Source organism: Ovis aries, chromosome 6 (genome assembly GCF_016772045.2).
Source record: "Ovis aries strain OAR_USU_Benz2616 breed Rambouillet chromosome 6, ARS-UI_Ramb_v3.0, whole genome shotgun sequence".
Taxonomy (NCBI): domain Eukaryota; kingdom Metazoa; phylum Chordata; class Mammalia; order Artiodactyla; family Bovidae; genus Ovis; species Ovis aries.
Window position 1 is genome coordinate 116,268,301 of NC_056059.1, and position 17,003 is coordinate 116,285,303.

The 17,003-nt window shown below is 56.3% G+C and overlaps 2 protein-coding genes across 4 annotated transcripts in view; one reads left to right on the forward strand and one right to left on the reverse strand.

The window, feature by feature from the left end:
- RGS12 (regulator of G protein signaling 12) overlaps positions 1-9,011 on the reverse strand; it is a 123,439-nt gene extending 114,428 nt beyond the window's left edge. For all 3 annotated transcript variants that reach the window (XM_042251687.2, XM_027971273.3, XM_027971274.3), the window contains exon 1: positions 8,945-9,011. The gene's annotated coding sequence lies outside the window, so the exon portion shown is untranslated. The remainder of the gene's footprint in view (positions 1-8,944) is intronic.
- Positions 9,012-9,339: 328 nt separating this feature from the next.
- The window catches only part of LOC121819792 (basic salivary proline-rich protein 1-like), a 35,179-nt gene continuing 27,515 nt past the window's right edge, over positions 9,340-17,003 (forward strand). Inside the window, exon 1 of the mRNA XM_042251095.1 lies at positions 9,340-9,524. Within this exon, the coding sequence (XP_042107029.1) occupies positions 9,340-9,524 (185 nt within the window). The remainder of the gene's footprint in view (positions 9,525-17,003) is intronic.

Sequence of the window (17,003 nt, forward strand, 5' to 3'; positions counted from 1 at the left end):
ACACTTTAACCTCTGAGCCACCAGGGAAGCCTGGTATTTATTTCTGTTTGTGGTTTTTAAACCTGGCAAAGGAAGGATATAAATGAAGTTACTGGGTTTAGCAAATAAATATAAAGGACATTCAGTTAAATTTGAATTTCAGATAAAAAGACAAATAACTTTTTACTCAAAGTAGGCCCCAAATATTGCCTGGCAGGTTTTATCTGACAAATCTAAGTACGAAGAGGGCCCCGTTTCAGGCCTCCTACAGGACACTGCCCCCCGCCTGCTGCATGACGCAAGAGGGAAAAGCCACGGAGCGCCGCACCGTCCTGACTCCGTTTTCTTCAGAGGGGCGGACGGGGGGCTTCTGCGGCCTGTGTCTCTCTCTGGCGCTCTCAGGGAGACACGGGGTCCCCAGTGCCCACGGGAACCCACCCAGGAGGCACGGGCGCAGCAGGGCACGTGGCAGGAGGCACGTCTCCACCCTCCTCCGCCCTCAACCACCCCTGCCCGCAACCCCACAGGGCTCCTCACGTTCCAGGTCCAGGGTGTGCTGGGCTGACAGCGGCCCCAAAGTCGTGAGGTCTAATGCGCAGAGCCTGGAAGTGCCCCGGTGGGGAAAGGGCTCCGCAGACGGGCCTGCAGGCAGGTTCTGAGAGAAGGAGGCCGTGCTGGCTACCCACGGGCCTCCGTGCATCACACGCGTCCTTGTAAGGGGGAGCAGAGGGAAAGGGGGCCCGGGGAGGCCATGTGAAGACGGAGGTGGGCCCTGGGGCCCCAGGAGCCTCCGGAGGGCGTGGGCGTGGGCGCGGGTGCAGGCGCGGGCGCGGGCGGGCCCTGCCCACACTTCAGGCAGGGATCTGCATCCAGAAGAGAGAAAAAACCTCCACCTCTGAGGCCCCCAGTCGGTGGTACTTTGTTACGACGGCCACAGGGCTCAGGGGCCTCTCCAGCCCCCGCTGCTCAGCCCCATGGTGCGGAGCAGCCTGTTGGTGGTACTTTGTTACGAAGGCCGCGGGGCTCAGGGGCCTCTCCAGCCTCCGCCGCTCAGCCCCATGGTGCAGAGCAGCCTGGCTCCTCAGGCCCATCCCTCTGGGCCAGACTCCAGGCCTCAGGGGCAGACGGCGGTCTGGGCACCTCATGCTGCCAAGTACCTCCAGGTAAAATGTGTCCCAGGCCGGGCTCTGTGGAGCCACAGGCTGGCACCAAGTACGGGTTGGACGCAGATGCGCCACGGGTGCCCACCCGCTCAGAGCAGCCAGGCCAAGGGCACCAGCAACGTCCTGCAGGCCACATGGCCACCGGCGTCTCACACTCGCTCTCCTCGCTCACCTGCACGGCAGTCTCCGCACTAACCACGCTTCACAGACGGAAACTGGCACAGAAGGGCAGTGCCGAGGCCGGGCCGGACAGCAGGGCGGGTGAAGGGCGGGCACCCAGGGCAGCGATCTGGGCTGGGCCGCTCAGCCCACAGCAGCAGAACCGACCCGTCAGAGGTCAGCGGACAGACGCCCTCCTGACCCTCGGCGACCTCACTGGAGGGGGACAGTGAGCAGCACACAGGGCCGCCGTGCTCACCGCGCCGCGCTCACTGTGCCGTCTGCACCCCAGGCAGGCGCGTGGGGAGCGCAGCCCTGGGCGTCCACCGGCCCTGGAGGGCTTTCTCCTGGGCTACAGTGGTCACTCCCTGGCTCCCCACTTCTCCAGACCAGCAACAGTTCAGCTCCGAGGGCAACGCCCAGACCCGCAGGTCCCCCAGTGAAGGGAGAGCCTCACACGGCCTCCTGGCCCGGCTGGGACATGCTACACAACCCAACCACCGCGGGGGCTGAGCACAAGGGGGCAGGTGGACACCAGGGGTGCTGTTCCCCGCAGGAAGAGGGCCGCGTGGGGTGCGGAAGGGCACTGGTGTCTGGGCACATCCGGGGCTCAGCCGGACGCTGCACTCCTCCAACTTCGGGCACAGCACTCCTGCAGCTTCGGGCACAGGACCGAGTTGGGCCTGGAGGCAGCTGCAAAGGGAGGGGCATCTCAGTATCTCAGATGGGAGGGAGCTGGGGAGAGAGGACGAACCGAAACCTGGGGGTAAACTCTTCCAGGCCCTGGGGAGCCCTGAGCCCCCTGGGCCGGGAGACTATGAGGGGCCAGCAGCTCTAGCATCCCAGAGACCACGGTGGAGCCGCCTGGGTCCTCACAAGTCAACCCGCGGGACAGACCAACGCCTTCAGGACAGAGAGCCACTCCTGCAGATGCTGTGATGCCCAGCACACAACCTCGTACTAGAGGCTCAAGGAAACAGGAAGGCATGACCCAGTCAAGAGACAAAGAGGCCAGGGGAGCTGATCCTGAGATAAGCCAAGAGCTGAAGTCACAGGTCAGGACTTTGAAGCAGCTAGGACAGTGTGTTCAAGGATGCAGTGGGGGACACAACCACAGTAAACAGGTGGCCTATTTCAGTAGAGAAATGGAAACTATTAAGAAAAAAGAAGCAAGTGGAAACTCTAGAAATTAACCCTACAGTAATTGAAATTTTACAACTCATTGAAATGGACTTAATTTGGATTGCAGATGGAAGAAAAAAGAAAAAGAAACAAAAAATTTTAAAATTGGAACCAGGCCTGAGAGCCCTGGGAGACAATAACAGACACGTAATACAAACACCAGGAGGAGAGACGTGGGGCGGGGGAAGCATCTGCATACACCATGACCAAACCTTCCCCAAGTTTGGTAAAAAAAATCACAGACTTATTTATCTAAGAAGCTCAACAAACCCTGAACAGGATCAAGTCAGAGAAAACCTTCCCAAGGACATCACAGTCCAAGCGCTGGGGGTCAAAGACACAGACAAGAGCTGGCGACAGTGTCCCCACGTGACACACGGCGGTTACGACGGGCTTGACGCGACGGCTGATTCCACCACAAGCCAGAGCGGACCAGTCAGAGGGCCGGGAAGAGAACCCGGACTCCCAGCCAGCAAAGGGGTCCTTTAAAGTGGAACAGAAATGAGCACGCTTCAGATAAACCCAAACTGGGAGGATTTGTCACCAACAGGCAAGAAATGCTAAAGGAGTGTTCAAGCTGAAGAAAAATGATACCAGATGGAAAGTCAAACCTATACGAAGGAAGGGAACACAACAGAAACGGCGAACACTGGGTAAACGTTTTAAAACTATGATTTTCCCTCTTTCAATCTCTTTAAAGTACACATGACTTTTTAAAGCAAAAACTGTAACAGTGTCTCACGGCTTAGAGCACCTGCAGATGTAAGAGGGACGAGGACAAGTTGCTCAAAGGCGGCACAAAGGGCGCGTGCGTTACTGCCGCAGCACAGGGCGCTTACATTTCAGCTAACGTGTTGCAAAATTAACCCGAAACAGCAAAAAGTTAGGATAGGCGTTTCAGACCACTAAAATGATGCCAAGACGCAGTACTAGAAAACACGTGTGTACTCATTACAGACACACACACACTTGGTACACGCACCCACAGATACAAACGTGCCTCCCTGTGTGAGCACACACAGACACACATGCACTCAACTGACCCAAAACAAGATGAGAAAGGGAAAGCAGCAACAACGAGAAAAACGTAGGGCAAACAGAAGCAAAGTGACCTGAGTCGGCCCTGTTAATATCCACGTGGAACAGAACGAAGGGAGAGTGAGGGGCAGGCGGAGTCAAGAGGAGGCCGGAAAGGCGGGCCAGACGCCACAGGCCCTTACGGGTGAGCGACAACCACCTGGGCGCGCCTCATTCTTCTCTTTACTCTGTCTGTAGCCTCATATCTTCCACAAGCAACACTTTTTGATTAGTGTTAAGAGTGTTCCGAATATTATCTATAATCAAGTGGGCCTTAGGAAGCATCACTACGAACAAAGCTAGTGGGGATCGTGGAATTCCAGCTGAGCTATTTGAAATCCTAAAAGATGGTGCCGTTAAAGTGCTGAACTCAGTACGTCAGCAGATTTGGAAAACTCAGCAGTGGCCACAGGACTGGAAAAGGTTACTTTTCACTGCAATCCCAAAGAAAGGCAATGCCAGAGAATGTTCACACTAGTATACAATTGTGTTCATTTCATATGCTAGCAAGGTAATGCTCAAAATCCTTCAGTCTAGGCTTCAACAATACACGAACTGAGAACTTTCACGTGTACAAGCTGGATTTTTAAAAGGCAGAAGAACCAGAGACTGGTTGTGTCCAACTCTGCAACCCCACGGACACTAGCCCGCCAGGCTCCTCTGTCCGCGGGGTTGTTCAGGCAAGAACACTGGAGTGGCTGCCGTTTCCTCCCCCAGGGGATCTTCCTGACCCAGGGATGGAGCCCGCATCCCCCACATCCCCTGCCCTGGCAGGCAGGCTCTGCTCTGCTCGCGCCACGAGCGGGGCAGACATCAAGCAGGTCAACAAGAGGAGGAGGGGGACGAGGCTTAGGCCAGCCCCGGAGTTCCAGCCTCTGAATAAAGGGGGTTCCAGGGAGAGCCCGACGCTGACACAAAGCAAAGCACAGGGAGCAGTGCCAGCCTAGGCTGAGCAGGCCGCCTCGCCCACCCGTGATGGGGGCACGCCGTCGTGCTCTGACGGTCCAGAGCTCAGGGAGCGAGGGCTGCTCCTGGGGGCCTCCTGGAGCCAGATCACAGAGTCGCTAGGGCGTCTGCTTCCCGCCGGAGCTGGCAAAGCGCCACGCACCGCACAGCAGCGGCTTCGACATTCTGAGAAAACACGCCTCGGGGGAATTCTATACCCAGCTAAACTACAAGTTAGCTGAAACGCAATTTTCAAAATCAAGAGCAAAGGAAAATTCCAGATGAGGCTTCTTGGCTATCATGAACATGCACTTCCACAGAGCCAGGGTGAGCCCAGACTGGGAAGAGAGGTCCTGAGCGCAGACACCTGTGGGCACGCCAGGGCCAGGACAGAGCAGGGCAGGAAGCCGGACCCAGAGGCCAGGGGCCACCACAAGAGGGGAGCCACAGGCCTGCGCAGGAAAGGGCCTGTGCTCCGGCAGCTCGCTCCATAACAGACGGGCGAGCAGCAGACGCTGGTGTAACCGGTGGTGCAGTGACTGAGCTGGGAAACGGGGGGCGAGGGAGCGTCACCGCCTCGGAGGGGAGAGCCCGGGTCCTGCACCTTCTAGAGAACTCAAACACACAGACCAAGACAGCAGCTTAGCTGGCAGGAAATGCCTGAGGAGACGGGAGCTGGGGTGCCTGCCCAGGAGATGCGGACAGCAAGACAGGAGAGCGCCTGGCGTCTTCATTCTTTAATCAGTAGGCTTAGCTCCTCATCTAAGTGTCCTAGAAGGGTGGCCAAGACCACAGCAAGGGACAAAAATAAGATGTAGAGAAAGATACATACATAGCAGCGTGTGTAAAAAAAACAAATTAGGTCAAGGAGGGACACACGTGGGGTATCACCTAATGCCAGGGCTGGGGATGGAGAGGAGGGAGGGAGGACACAGGAAGGACAAGCCGGGCATCTCCTTTGCCTCGAGTCCACGGTCTCGGGGTTGAATCTGCTGAACCCCCAGAAACCACAGGGAAGCTTGCTTGTTAAAATCGAACATGCCCGTGGTTTGAGTGTACTTCGGGAACTGACTACAGCTTTTATTTTTCTTACATTATTTATTTATTTATGTAGGCCACACTGAGCAGCATGCAGGATTTTGGCTCCCTGATCAGGGATGGGACCCAGGCCCCCTGCAGTGGAAGAGCACAGTCCTAACCGCTGGACCACCACAGAAGTCCCTGGATGGCCAAAGCAGCAGGCAACCACCACCCCTAAAAGTAAACATGAGCGATCCGCCAGCCGGGAGCCCCAAGCCAGGCTCATCTCCTCCCAGGGACTGCTGCGGCCTCTCCTCCAGCGCTGGGCAGGGACGCACGAGGCGGCAGCAGCAGCAGCGTCCCCTCGGGGGCGGGGGGCAGGGCGGGGTGCGAGACGGCTGCTCCCCAGCCCACGACAGGAGAGACCCCAGCTCTTGCAAGAGTGGCCAGGGCAGTCCACAAGGACACCAGGCCAGAGGCCCTGGAGCTGTGAACGCGCCCTCACAGGCAACAGGGCCTTGGCAGGCGTGATGCCACTCAAGTGCCTGTGCAGGGAGAGGGCCCAGGTCCCACACGCAGGCGTGACCGTGCGTGTCCTCTCGGGAGGGACGCAGAGCGAGGAGCCAGGACAGAAAGAGGAAAGCAGGAGGCAGGGAAGGATGGCGCGGGCTGGGTGTAAGGGTGTCCCCGCGAGCCGAGAGGACGGCCGTTTCTGCTTTTAAGCCACTAGGCTGCGGTCCTTTGTTGCAGCCGCCACGGGAAACTCATACAGGTGTTAACCAGAAAGTAAAATGTTTCTGTGAATTCCACCAAATTCAAAGGAAACGCAACACGCCATGGCTTCACTGTGTTCGGGTACTCGCTGGACAGCCTGTGTCGAGTCTTAATGATAACACTGTTCCTCCTTCATCCTGACTCTCGCTGGACCCACTTCAGACAAAGACAGGCGTCTAAAGGCAGTGCAATCAGAAAGCGCCTGTGCCCTCCCTGCTGCAGGAGCCCTGGACCTCCCCGCCTCCCCCGCCCAGCGCGCCCCTGCAGGCTAGCTGCCTCCTCGGACAAGGCCAGCCGGTCCCAGCCTCCCAGCCTGCAGCTGCTCTTCTGCCTGGTCGCTGGCCCTTTCCTGGACGCCCTCCTCCTAGAAGAGGGGGAAAGGAGCCTGCCCTGAAGCCTGGGGTGCCGGCCCACCCAGCAACCGCTGCTCACCTCCTGACCCCGCACAGGATGCCACCACCCACCCCGCCCCAGGTCTGCTCCACACGCCAGCCCAGGTCCCCCTCTCCCAGAGGCGGTCACCCAGCACCGGGGTGGACACCTCAGCGATGGGCTTGTCCTCGTCTGAGGAGCATCCCTGAGGCCCAGGCTCCGCATCCCCAACCCACAGCCAGGACCTCTAGGCTCAAGAGCACCGGGTTGGAGGACATTCCGATGAAACGTCCCACTGCGACGTTAAGTCCCTAAGGCAGGGTTTTAAACACCTTCTCTCTTCTTGCTCATTGCCTGCTGCCCAACGCCTATCCAGGCACTTGTCTCAGACCTGGGGTGGGGGGTCTCCGGAGGAGCAGTTCCCTCTCTGCCAGCCTCACGATCTGTCTGCGGGTCCCACGGCCTCACAGGCGCCCTTTATCCGCAGCACGTGACACTGATGGACACTGACCACTCAGATCTACTCACAACCCTGAGCAACCCCATGGTTACAGGCAGGTCCTGCTACAAACCCAGCCCAGCGACAGGGAAGCCGAGGAACAGAGCGTGGTCGCCTGCCCTAGGGTCTGTCTTCACCCACAACTCCAGGGCATTCCGTCTACACCCGCAGCTCCGGGCCACTCCGTCTACACTCTACACCCACAGCTCCAGGCCGCTCCGTCTACACCCACAGCTCCGGGCCGCTCCGTCTACACCCACAGCTCCGGGCCGCTCCATCTACACCCACAGCTCCGGGCCACTCTGTCTACACCCGCAGCTCCGGGCCACTCCGTCTACACTCTACACCCATGGCTCCGGGCCGCTCCGTCTACACCCGCAGCTCCGGGCCGCTCCGTCTACACCCGCAGCTCCGGGCCGCTCCGTCTACACCCGCAGCTCCGGGCCGCTCCGTCTACACCCGCAGCTCCGGGCCGCTCCGTCTACACCCGCAGCTCCGGGCCGCTCCGTCTACACCCGCAGCTCCGGGCCACTCCATCTACACTCTACACCCGCAGCTCCGGGCCACTCCGTCTACACCCGCAGCTCCAGGCCACTCCGTCTACACCCGCAGCTCCGGGCCACTCCGTCTACACCCGCAGCTCCGGGCCACTCCATCTACACTCTACACCCGCAGCTCCAGGCCACTCCGTCTACACCCGCAGCTCCAGGCCACTCCGTCTACACCCGCAGCTCCGGGCCACTCCGACTACACCCGCAGCTCCGGGCCACTCTGTCTACACTCTACACCCGCAGCTCCGGGCCACTCCGTCTACACCCGCAGCTCTGGGCCACTCCGTCTACACTCTACACCCACAGCTCCAGGCCACTCCGTCTACACTCTACACCCGCAGCTCCGGGCCACTCCATCTACACCCACAGCTCCAGGCCACTCTGTCTACACCCGCAGCTCCGGGCCACTCCGTCTACACTCTACACCCGCAGCTCCGGGCAGCTCCGTCTACACCCGCAGCTCCGGGCCACTCCGTCTACACTCTACACCCGCAGCTCCGGGCCACTCCGTCTACACCCGCAGCTCCAGGCCATTCTGTCTGCACCCACTTTGGGCCACTCCGTCTACGCTTACAACTCTGGACCAGTGTTTACATCCACAATTCTAAGGCCACTCCATCTACACTCAAAACTCCGGGCAACTCCGTCTACACCCGCAGCTCCAGGCCATTCTGTTCACACTCACAACTCCGGGCCACCATTCCATCTACACCCCGAACTCCGGGCCACCCCGCCTGCGCCCGCAGCTCCGGGGCCTCGCAGCGTCCCCCAGCCCCTGCCCTGGGCCGCAGCTCAGAGCCCGCACCGGGAAGCCTGCACAAGGCTGCGTCGCGGCGCCGCATTCCCAGAGCTGGGGTCTCGGGAGGCGGCCTCTGGTCAGACAATGCGGCCGCCCGGGAGGTCGGACAGGAAACTCGGGAGCCCGTGAGGACTCGGCCCGGGGCGCCCGCCGTCGGTGGGCGTCGCAGGCCCCGCGCGCTCGGCCCTGCCTCGATCCCGAGCCCTCGGGTCCCGCGGCCGCCCCTCCGCCCGGCCGGAGTCGCGCTGGGGAACAAAAGGAGGGCGGCGGCGGCCGGGCGGCCCGGAGGAGTAGGACCCCGAGGCGCCGGCCGCCCCCGGCACTCTCCGCTCGGCCGGGCGGAGCGGGCCGCGGAGGCCGCGAGCGCGCGCCCTCAGAAGAAAGAAAGCGGAGGCGGGGCGCCGGCGCCCGGCCTGCAACCTACCGGCCGCTCGCTCTCCGGCCGCGATCCGCTCCGCCAGCGCGCGCAACGGTCACAGCCGCCGTAGCCCGGGGCCGGGAGGGGGCGGGGCCGACAGGAGGGGCGGGGCCGACAGGAGGGGCGGGGCCGACAAGAGGGGCGGGAACCTGCGTGGGCGTGGTCGAAGTGGGGCGGGTTTGTGGGCGGGGCCCTTGAAGAGGTGGTCCATCCTTGGTGGGCGGGGCTGTCCGTGTCTGGACCAATGAAGGGAGGGGTCGAGTAGGGCGTCGCGGTGGGCGGGGCCTTGGGCATGGCCGTGAAGGAGCTGGACCTCCAGGAAGGGAGTGGGGCGGGCTTGGCCTCCAAGGCTGTGGGCGGCTCTCAGGACGCGGCCGGTGTGCGCGGTCTACTGGGCGGGGATGGGGCGTCCAGTGGACAGCATGAGGGAGGAAGGTGGGAAAAACCGAGGGACGGAGCCCGAAGGGGCAGATCTGGAGGGGCGGGGACGCCCCCCAGAACTGGGGCGGGACTTCCGCTACCCGCGCGAGGTGGAGGGTCCGGCTCTGGCTGTGGACGCCCTGCGCCCGCCCAGCCAGCGCCGCCCGTATCCCCTCCCGCCCCGGGTGCCCTCCTACGCCCTCCACCCGGTTTCCGAAGGCACCCTGACACTTCTGCGCCCCACATCTCGGGGTCCCCGGCCCCTCCTCTCGACAGCCTTCTGCAATCTTGAGGCTCACCAGACCCTATTCTGCTGGGACATCATTTTATTTTTGAGGAAGGGAAGCGGAACGGAGTGTGGTGTCCCCAACAGCACTCAGCCACCCCTTAGTCCCCCAACAAGAGGGAGTGGTCAGGCAGGCCAAGCAGGTGCCCAGCTCCACCCGGCTGTCCTGGACGTCCCAGGGGCACCTGCTCCCCTCCTCTCTTCCTGGAACCCGGGCTTGTTCCCAGGAGGACCATCCAGGGTTACCGTCCCTCCCACATCCCGTTGTCTTTCTCCTCAGCAATCACTCCTTTGGAAATTCCGTTTCCCGCTAGTCAGTGACCTGATAGCGACCTGCCAGAGCATTTGCAGGAAACAGTCGGCTGGGCATTTATTGTACAAGCCAAGAGTAGGAAAGATTTAAGCTCAGGACTCCTGGCTGGTCAGACCTTGACTCTCAGTTGTTAGGCCGGCCTCAAACTTGGCCAGAGCCTCCTCGCTTGTAGGATAAATCATCGCGACAAGTATTAATACACCAGACATCGCACTTCAAGCCCTTCCACTCACGGTAGAAAAATCAGAAAATCTTACCTGGTGCTTTGTCCTCCCTTCAGTGTTCCCAAAGCGGCAGCAAAGGGTGAACTTGTCACTGCCTGGCTTGTTGTCAGGACATGTCTTCCCCTTATATTTGCAAATGAAATTCCTCAGACAGAATCCTGGGATGTGGACCGGTGTCGGCAGGAGCGTGTTGACCAGTGGGAGGGACGAGCTCTGCCCAGCAGAGGGCAGGAAGCGTGAGCTCTCAGGCACTGAGGCCAATGGTCTCTACAACAGCACAGCCATGGACCATATCCCCCCAAAATTCACATGTTGAAGCTTGTCGCCGAATGTGACGGTGTTTGGCGGTGATGAGGTCATGAACATGGAGTCCCGTGAACAAGATTAGTGCACATACATGAGAGACCCTAGAGAGCACCCTCATCCCATGGGCCACAAGAGAATACAGACCAGAGACACCTGTCTGTGAATCAGGAAGCAAGTCCTCACCTGACAATGGATTTGCGCACGACTTGATCATAGAATTCTACCCTCCAAAGGGTAGAACAGAGGTAGAAACCTCTGCTGTTTCTGGGCCACCAGTCTGTAGTATCATTGGGGTAGCAGTTAGCGGGGTGGATGTATGATCTTCCAGAAACGCGGAGATTCGCTTGGCCCACCTGTTCACTGAGCCAGCAGGGAGCACCAGGTGCCACTTGTCAGCTGGGGCTGTTATGACAGACACCACAGACTGGGGGGCTGAGACAGCAAGTGTTCATTTCTCACGTTTTTGGAGCCTGAAGTTCCGAGATCAAGGTGCAGACGGATCCTGCGTCTGTTGAGGGCCCTCTCCCTGGTTTACAGACAGCTGTCTTCTCAGAAGGTGGAGATCAGAGAGAGAGGACAAAAGCTCATATCACTTCCTGTGCTGTTCTTGGTCGCTTAGTGGTGTCGGACTCTTTGCAACCCCATGGATTGTAACCCTCCAGGCTCCTATGTCCATGGGGATTCTCCAGGCAAGAATACTGGAGTGGCTTGCCATGCCCTCCTCCAGGAGATCTTCCCAACCCAGAGATCGAACTCAGGTCTCCCCAGTTGCAGGCAGATTCTTTACCAGCTGAGCCCCCAGGGAAGCCCGTCCCTTCCTGTAAGGGCACTAATGCTGCTCGTGGGGACTCCTCCCTCATGGCCCGATCACCTCACTAAGGACCACCCCCAACACCATCACCCTGGGGGTCAGGGTTTTAACGCCTGAATGGGGGTGGGAGGTGACAGAGAGGCACAGCGGCAGCTCTGACAGCCTGCATTGGCCAGGCCAGCCTCGCAAAAGGTCTGGGGCAGGTGAGCCAGACAGTTCTGCAGCACAGACCCTACACCCAGACCCAGAGGATGATCTCGCCCTGGCGTGGGGGTCCTGGCTCCACTCCAGCCTTCCAAGGGCTGTTGACGGGGCAATGAGAGGCCTGAGAAAGAAGGGTCCTGGGTTTCGCTTCTCATCCCTTCACCCAGGGTCAGATTGCTTCAAGTGAAGCTGTTCACAGGCAGCCCAGAGACGACCTGCATCACTGGGCAGAAGGCCAGGTGCTGTGCCGGCTCTGGGGACAGCCTTGTGTGCCCCTCCCGGCCCTGCTTTCACCGCCCTCCCACAGGCTCTGTGCTCTAGGGAGCCCTGGCTGAGGCTAGCAGGCCAAGTATAACCCTTCCAGAAGGCAGGCCGCCACCAAGGGATTTTGGAACTGCATGCCCACCCTGTGTGAAGGACCCTGCTGCTGGTGTGAGTGATGTGGGGGAGGACTCGAGTCCATGGAGACCACTAATGCCTTTGTTCATGGTCACTGGGCCAAGCTGCAGGCAAGGCAGTGCTGGGATGTGTGAAAATTAACAAAGGGAAATCTCACTTAAAACAGAGCTGGGGGGAGCTCCCTGGTGGTCCAGTGGTTATATCAGTGAAAGGTATGCATGGGGGCCCGGCTGCTCGCCGCACAAAAGCCAGTAAACAAGCCAGGTTGGTGGAAATGAAAGTTTGCTTTATTTCAGATGCCAGCAACTGGGGAGGAGGGTGGTGGACATCTATCCAAAGGCCGACTCCCCAGCCCCCCTGACAAGCAGGGGGTGAGTGCATTTAGAGACAGAGTAGAGGGGGCGGTTATATGCAGAAACAGCAGTCAACTCGAACAGTTCAGATCAGTTCAGTTGCTCAGTCATGTCTGGCTCTTTGCGAACCCATGAATTGCAGCACGCCAGGCCTCCATGTCGATCACCAAATCCCGGAGTTCACACAGACTCACGTCCATCGAGTCGGTAATGCCATCCAGCCATCTCATCCTCTGTCGTCCCCTTCTCCTCCTGCGCCCAATCCCTCCCAGCATCAGAGTCTTTTTCAATGAGTCAACTCTTCGCATGAGGTGGTCAAAGTACTGGAGTTTCAGCTTTAGCATCATTCCTTCCAAAGAAATCCCAGGGTTGATCTCCTTCAGAATGGACTGGTTGGATCTCCTTGCAGTCCAAGGGACCCTCAAGAGTCTTCTCCAACACCACAGTTCAAACACATCAATTCTTCGGCGCTCAGCCTTCTTCAGAGTCCAACTCTCACATCCATACATGACCACAGGAAAAACCATAGCCTTGACTAGACGGATCTTAGTCGGCAAAGTAATGTCTCTGCTTTTGAATATGCTATCTAGGTTGGTCATAACTTTCCTTCCAATGAGTAAGCATCTTTTAATTTCATGGCTGCAGTCACCATCTGCAGTGATTTTGGAACCCCCCAACATAAAGTCTGACACTGTTTCTACTATTTCCGCATCTATGTCCCATGAAGTGATGGGACCAGATGCCATGATCTTCGTTTTCTGAATGTTGAGCTTTAAGCCAACTTTTTCACTCTCCTCTTTCACTTTCATCAAGAGGCTTTTAGTTCCTCTTCACTTTCTGCCATAAGGGTGGTGTCATCTGCATATCTGAGGTTATTGATATTTCTCCGGGCACTCTTGATTCCAGCTTGTGCTTCTTCCAGCCCAGCATTTCTCATGAAGTACTCTGCATATAAGTTAAATAAGTAGGGTGACAATATACAGCCTTGACGCACTCCTTTTCCTATTTGGAACCAGTCTTGTTCCATGTCCAGTTCTAACTGTTGCTTCCTGACCTGCATACAGATTTCTCAAGAGGCAGGTCAGGTGGTTTGGTATTCCCATCTCTTTCAGAACTTTCCACAGTTTATTGTGATCCACACAGTCAAAGGCTTTGGCATAGTCAACAAAGCAGAAATAGATGTTTTTCTGGAACTCTCTTGCTTTTTCCATGATTCAGCAGATGTTGGCAATTTGATCTCTGGTTCCTCTGCCTTTTCTAAAACCAGCTTGAACATCAGGGAGTTCACAGTTCACGTATTGCTGAAGCCTGGCTTGGAGAATTTTGAGCATTAGTTTACTAGCATGTGAGATGAGTACAATTGTGCGGTAGTTTGAGCATTCTTTGGCATTGCCTTTCTTTGGGATTGGAATAAAAACTGACCTTTCCCAGTCCTGTGGCCACTGCTGAGTTTTCCAAACTTGCTGGCATATTGAGTGCAGCACTTTCGTAGCATCATCTTTCAGGATTTGAAATAGCTCAACTGGAATTCCATAATCTCCACTAGCTTTGTTCATAGTGATGCTTTCTAAGGCCCACTTGACTTCACATTCCAGGATGTCTGGCTCTAGGTGAGTGATCACACCATCGTGATTATCTGGGTCGTGAAGATCTTTTTTGTACAGTTCTTCTGTGTATTCTTGCCACTTCTTCTTAATATCTTCTGCTTCTGTTAGGTCCAGACCATTTCTGTCCTTTATCAAGCCCATCTTTGCATGAAATGTTCCCTTGGTGTCTCTAATTTTCTTGAAGAGATCTCTAGTCTTTCCCATTCTGTTGTTTTCCTCTATTTCTTTGCATGGATCACTGAAGAAGGCTTTCTTATCTCTCCTTGCTATTCTTTGGAACTCTGCATTCAGATGCTTATATCTTTCCTTTTCTCCTTTGCTTTTCGCCTCTCTTCTTTTTCACAGCTATTTGTAAGGCCTCCCCAGACAGCCATTTTGCTTTTTTGCATTTCTTTTCCATGGGGATGGTCTTGATCCCTGTCTCCTGTACAATGTCACGAACCTCATTCCATAGTTCATCAGGCATTCTATCTATCAGATCTAGGCCCTTAAATCTATTTCTCACTTGCACTGTATAATCATAAGGGATTTGATTTTGGTCATACCTGAATGGTCTAGTGGTTTTCCCTACTTTCTTCAATTTGAGTCTGAATTTGGTGATAAGAAGTTCATGATCTGAGCCACAGTCAGCTCCCGGTCTTGTGTTTGTTGACTGTATAAAGCTTCTCCATCTTTGGCTGCAAAGAATATAATCAATCTGATTTCAATATTGACCATCTGGTGAAGTCCATGTGTAGAGTCTTCTCTTGTGTTGTTGGAAGAGGGTGTTTGCTATGACCAGTGCATTTTCTTGGCAAAACTATTAGTCTTTGCCCTGCTTCATTCTGCATTCCAAGGCCAAATTTGCCTGTTACTCCAGGTGTTTCTTGACTTCCTACTTTTGCATTCCAGTCCCCTATAATGAAAAAGACATCTTTATTGGGTGTTAGTTCTAAAAGGTCTTGTAGGTCTTCACAGAACCATTCAACTTCAGCTTCTTCAGCGTTACTGGTTGGGGCATAGACTTGGATAACTGTGATATTGAATGGTTTGCCTTGGGGACGAACAGAGATCATTCTGTCATTTTGAGATTGCATCCAAGTACTGCATTTCAGACTCTTTTGTTGACCATGATGGCTACTCCATTTCTTCTAAGGGATTCCTGCCCACAGTAGTAGATATCATGGACATCTGAGTTAAATTCACCCATTCCAGTCTGTTTTAGTTTGCTGATTCCTAGAATGTCGACGTTCACTCTTGCCATCTCTTGTTTGACCGCTTCCAATTTGCCTTGCTTCATGGACCTGACATTCCAGGTTCCTATGCAATATTGCTCTTTACAGCATCAGACCTTGTTTCTATCACCAGTCACATCCACAGCTGGGTATTGTTTTTGCTTTGGCTCCATCCCTTCATTCTTTCTGGAGTTATTTCTCCACTGATCTCCAGTAGCATATTGGGCACCTACTGACCTGGGGAGTTCCTCTTTCAGTATCCTATCATTTTGCCTTTTCATACTGTTCATGAGGTTCTCAAGGCAAGAATACTAAAGTGGATTGCAATTTCCTTCTCCAGTGGACCACATTCTGTCAGACCTCTCCACCACGACCTGCCCATCTTGGGTTGCCCCGCGGGCATGGCTTAGTTTCATTGAGCTAGACAAGGCTGTGGTCCTAGTGTGATTAGACTGACTAGTTTTCTGTGAGTATGGTTTCAGTGTGTTTGCCCTCTGATGCCCTCTTGCAACACCTACCATCTTACTTGGGTTTCTCTTACCTTGGGCGTGGGGTATCTCTTCACGGCTGCTCCAGCAAAGCGCAGCCAATGCTCCTTACCTTGGAGGAAGGGTATGTTCTCATTGCCACCCTTCCTGACCTTCAACGTGGGATAGCTCATCTAGGCCCTCCTGTGCCCGCGCAGCCACTGTTCCTTGGATGTGGGATTGCTTCTCCCGGCTGCCACCCCTGGCCTCGGGCACGGGGTGGCTCCTGCCGGCCGCCGACCCTGACCTCAGACGCAGGGTAGCTCCTCTCCGCTGTTCCTGTGCCGTCGCAGCCTGGCACTCTCAGCCACTGCCCCTGACCTCGGACGTGGGGTAACTCCTCTTGGCCACGGCCCTTCAGGCATGGGGTCCTCCCAGCTTCTGCCCCTGACCTCAGACGTAAGGTAGCTCCTCTCGGCCGCGCTGTGGGCCAGTCACAGCCACCCGAGCTTGGTGCACCGGTCGAAGCCACGTCTTCAATTGGTCGCCTGTGGTCTGACTGTCGGCATCTTGGTGGTTTTAGGCGCAGCTAATCTTCGGTTCCAGCACTTGTTGCCGTTTCTTTGCAGTTACTTCTCAGCGTTGTGACAGCTCAAGCCCTGGGTACAGTCTGATCATCACGTAGTCAACTTCACCTGGTGTTTTGGTGTCTATAAGACAGCTCACAGGATATGGCTCAGAAGAGTATCTACAGCCCTTGAGAAGAAACTAAAGTCCTTGACTGTGTTTAATGAGCTGCTGCTGCTGCTGCTAAGTCGCTTCAGTCGTGTCCGACTCTGTGTGACCCCATAGACGGCAGCCCACCAGGCTCCCCCGTCCCTGGGATTCTCCAGGCAAGAACACTGGAGTGGGTTGCCATTTCCTTCTCCAATGCATGAAAGTGAAAAGTGAAAGTGAAGTTGCTCAGTCGTATCCGACTCTTAGCGACCTCATGGACTGCAGCCCACCAGGCTCCTCCGTGCATGGGCTTTTCCAGGCAAGAGTGCTGGAGTGGGGTGCCATTGACATTATTATTATTTAGTCTATTCTGACTGTTTTCCTTTATTTCAGCATTTCTCACTGCTCTGATTATTCTTTTACTAAAGTTTTCCACAGACAAAAGGCAGGCAGAGGTCACGGGGGTGGGGAAGGGGGTGGCAAGGACCATACGGGCCTGCTCTGTTTCAGTCAGGCACTCCATGCTTTCACTGCGGTAGGCAAGGCTGATCCCCAGTCAGGGAACTAAGATCCTGTATGTGTGTGTTGTGGCAACACACACACACACACAAAACCAAACCAAACAAAAACAATACGTAAATAAATAAAATGGAGTTGGGAAGCCCTGAAGGGGGCCTCTCACCTACAGGAAGAAAGTACTTTGCATCTCTGCATCTGGGCTGCTTTACTTCGCACCCCTCCCCT